This window comes from Numida meleagris, unplaced genomic scaffold (assembly GCF_002078875.1).
Source record: "Numida meleagris isolate 19003 breed g44 Domestic line unplaced genomic scaffold, NumMel1.0 unplaced_Scaffold510, whole genome shotgun sequence".
Taxonomy (NCBI): Eukaryota; Metazoa; Chordata; class Aves; order Galliformes; family Numididae; genus Numida; species Numida meleagris.
The window spans coordinates 15,163-19,208 of NW_018364726.1; the positions used below are offsets into that span (position 1 = coordinate 15,163).

A 4,046-nucleotide genomic window follows, 5' to 3' on the forward strand; every position below is an offset into this window, starting at 1 on the left:
GATAAGGTTTGTGTAGACAGTGCATGGGACAACTTACATGGCTTTAGATTTATGCAGACTGTGAGAGTCTCCTTGGGCCAAACTGTTCTTTATAGAGACCTGGCATAAGGAAGTGATGTGACCTGCTGTCACAGCCTTCTCCTCCATCCTTAGTAGTTGCCTTGGCTCCTGTGTGAGAGGCTATCCAGGCTGTCCCTCTCATTCTCTACTTCCTTCCTGCCCTCTCTCCTAGGTATACCTCCAGCCTCAAGACATGTCCTGCTACAGCCAATGTGTGCCATGTCAGCCATGTGGCCCCACCCCTCTGGCCAGCAGCTGCAATGAGCCCTGTGTCAGGCAGTGCCAGAACTCCACCATCGTCATCGAACCCTCTCCCGTGGTGGTGACCCTGCCCGGACCCATCCTCAGCTCCTTCCCGCAGAACACTGTTGTGGGATCGTCCACCTCTGCTGCTGTTGGCAGCATCCTCAGCTCTGAGGGCGTGCCCATCACCTCAGGGGGCTTTAACTTGTCTGGCTTCGGCAGCGGCTACTGTGGCAGAAGTTGCCTGCCCTGCTAAAGCCACTGGCCTTGGTCCTGGAGAAATTCGTCCAGAAATCACGAACGTGGAGCAAGATCGCCCGACCATTCTCAGCTACTCTAGGAAATACTGAGAGGAAGGGGCAAGCCTGGGCTTTCTGAAAAGATGGCCCATGTCTCTTTTTCTAATCCTCTACCTACTCTTTTCTCAACATCTACTTTTTTGTTTCCATTCCCTCCCCTGTCCCTCCCCTCTGCACCAGTGGGCTATGAGGCTCCTCAGAACCAGTCCATTCTCTGCTAAAACACAGGCACATGCCCTGCATGAGCTCAAACTTGGGATTGGACAAATCGTGTACTGCAGGACCTCTGTTCAGTATGACCTCATTTTCCTCTGTAAACATTCATTAAAGATTTCTGCATCTCATTTGAGCTTTTGATGTTACTTTCCACTGCATGTGGCCTCCAGAGATGCCCAGGGAGAATGGCGTTGATCTTGGTGAGCATAAGATGTGTGTTTATGGAGATCCTTCTCCATTCTGAGAAGAATGGGAGGTTGTGACACACTGCAGAGGCTCCTCTCTTGGGCACTGTCCCTGAAGTAGAGCTGAAGAAGATATCCTTGGCGATGGCACACCTGTGCCTGCATGCAGGTGTAATTACATCAGTGCACTCACAAAAGCGCATGTAAACAATGCACTCACAGAAACAAAAACTTGTGCACACTTCAGGTAGGTGTGCACACTCATCACCCACGTTCATGCACACACACAGTCGGAGAGGTGGGAGCTGAGGCCATGGGCGAGCTGACTGAGTTGACAGGGGGGACTTTTCTGGCAGGGCAAGGCTGCAGTGCTGTGAGCAGGACAAGGCTCCAGATGAACTGACAGTTTGCAGATGTGCAGGGACCACCCAGTGAGAGGAGCCCAAGGAAATCAAGCAATTTCTCCAGAGGGCAGCTGGATGAGGAAGAGAACTGAACCCTGCAGTCCAGCCCACCTCACTGGTGTCATAGTTTTACTATTTTTGTTATCAGCATTCCACGTCATAACTTCATGTAGTGCACAAGGAGTTAAAGAGTTAATGCCACAGTCCTGTGGATTGTCGATAGTTCTGGCTACTTGCTTCAAAAGAGAAGAAATACAGCTCCTAGAAGTCTTCATTGTTCTGTTTCCATTTTCCGTTCAGAGGGAAGGGTAAAATTGTTTGGGAGTGTGGGAATCGAATGCTGTTTTTGCATTAGAACAAGATAAGATTTTTCTTAATTTCATGGCCCCTGCTGCCATTTGGGTCCTCTATTAAAACTAATAGTTCTTTTCAGGGGTCTTTCTTCTTTATTAGGGTTCTCTGATAGTTTTCATTGCTTATTCTCTAGATAAACCTTCCCCAGCGACACATACTCAGTATATAAGTAAAGTAATAGATACATGTATATATATATATATCCATATGGTTTAAGTAGATGGAGAAAGCATGAAAACTGCAGCTCCTGTGAAAAACTTCTGGGCCTTCAGTTAAAGGCAAGCTAGATGTAATAATACCTTTACAAATCAGAAACCCCTTAATGTTGGAAAACTACTAATTTTTGGTGCTGGATAGATAGGACCTGAGTAATAGAGAATTAAAGGAGGAGAAGTTAAATAATTGACTACATTCATATATAAGATAGCAACAACTTCTGTATAGCTAGCATGAAAATATATGTTATACTTTGTCACACACATCACAAGAATATCCTGCACGAATTAAAAGGACAAGTCATGACATGACTTAGGAAGGGCCTGAAGAAGGTATTGAAGAAGGCCTGGCACCTCCCCCCCCCAACCTTTGTTTAACAAAGACTTCGAAGAAAATCACCATATCAATGAGACAAGAACAGTACTGAGACATCTTGGAAACAACAGGATGGCTACTGACTAACACCAGATAACAGACGAATTAACAAGTAATTAAAACCTTCGATAAGATTGTGAACTTGGAGTACCCAGCCAATGGGGAAACGGGGGGGGGGGGGGGGCAGTTGAGGGGAGGGAGGTGGAAACAAGGTACAAAAGCTGACATACTGTATCCATAGGGGTGCTCCTGTTGGCAGGAGCTATCTTTCCTTCAGTGTTAGAGTAAGGCCTTTGGTTTTTGGACACTCTCGCTCTTTCATTTACTTGATTTATTAGCTTCAATTCCAATTATATTGTATTATATTGCGTTACCTTGCATTCGACTATCATATTTCGTAAACTAGCTTTCTGCCTTAGCACATTGCAGATGTTTTGGATTTCGGCTCCTCTCCCTACCTTTTCCCTATTCTCCTTTTTTTTTTTCTGGGGTGTGGGACCATTGTGGGAAAACAAAGACTAACCCCCCACTTCGACTAACAAAAGACCTTGGGACATGTGACCAAGGGGTTGTTAGGTGGGTATAAAAGGTTGTAAGCACATATAATAAAGGGTCTTGGTTCTGCTCTAGTAATGGAGTCGGTGGCTCAATTGCCACAAATGGCGCCCGAACAGGGACCGTGTATCAGTATCAGCCTTGGGAAAGAATCAGCTATCTAACTGACGGGTGGCAAGGAATAAGGAATATGGAAGGAATCAGGACCCAGAAACTGCTGGAAGGAAGCAGGAATCAGGGCTGCTGAAAGGAAGCAGAACGCAGGGCCTTGAGTTAGGACAGTTGAAGGGTTAACTATTGCATGGGGCTGGGGTAAATAGAATGTAAGGCCAGATAAGAAAAGGAACTCGGTGAAACTCCATTGTCAGCAGGGACCAGTACAAGGAATCGGCCGAAGGCGGAGTGACTCTGCAAAGCAGCAGTGGGGTGAAAGGGGCAGAGTGATGAAGACGTCGAACCTTCATCCAACGACCACCAGGAGGAGGGAGGAAGACCTCGAGCCTTCATCCAATGACCACCAGGAGGAACTACAGTGCATGCACCAGGGGGAGGGACTGTATGCAAAGGAATTCCTGGGAAATGATGAATATGTAGATGGGGCAAGGAAACCTGCTGGATATGTAGATGGATCCCAGGGAACCTGCTGAATATGTATAAGCTTGGCTTTTAAATATCTAACATTTCTGCCCATGGTTATGCGAGTTTGGTAGGGCGGTGACCCCCCTCGCATCTGCTGTGGGCGCAGCACCGTAATAAACATACCTGCTTTATAACCTAATCTTGGGTTATGGAGTTTGATTCCGCAAATCAAACTGTCCTCTCTCACTCAACAGAAATGTGGGACAAAGCGAGAGTGGAGCTGTGGGACAAAGCGAGAGTGGAGCTGTGGGACAAAGCGGGAGTGGAGCTGTGGGACACAGCTACGTGCTCTGACCCTGTGGCTGAAGACCTTTTGGGGGCCTGGAGATTGGTTTTTGAGTCATTAAAGAAAAATGGGGAATCCACCATACCGATAGAGCCCACCGCTCCTCTTGTAGAGGGGGCCGCTGCTAACGGCTGCAATAAATCTGTTGGGCTGTATTACAAGGACATTGACCCTTTAGATCCCGGACCAGTGAGTCTGAAGAAGGAACCAGACT

General features: G+C 47.2%; 1 protein-coding gene across 1 annotated transcript; it reads left to right on the plus strand.

The window, feature by feature from the left end:
- Positions 1–146: 146 nt before the first annotated feature.
- On the plus strand, positions 147–616 carry LOC110391792 (feather keratin Cos1-1/Cos1-3/Cos2-1-like). The gene has a single exon (XM_021383736.1). The coding sequence runs from the start codon at positions 254–256 to the stop codon at positions 557–559; it is 306 nt and encodes a 101-aa protein (XP_021239411.1). The 5' UTR covers positions 147–253; the 3' UTR covers positions 560–616.
- The last annotated feature ends 3,430 nt before the right edge of the window (positions 617–4,046 follow it).

Coding starts and splice junctions, on each gene's coding strand:
- LOC110391792 (XM_021383736.1), top strand. CDS start 254: ATGTCCTGCTACAGCCAATGTGTGCCATGTCAGCCATGTGGCCCCACC.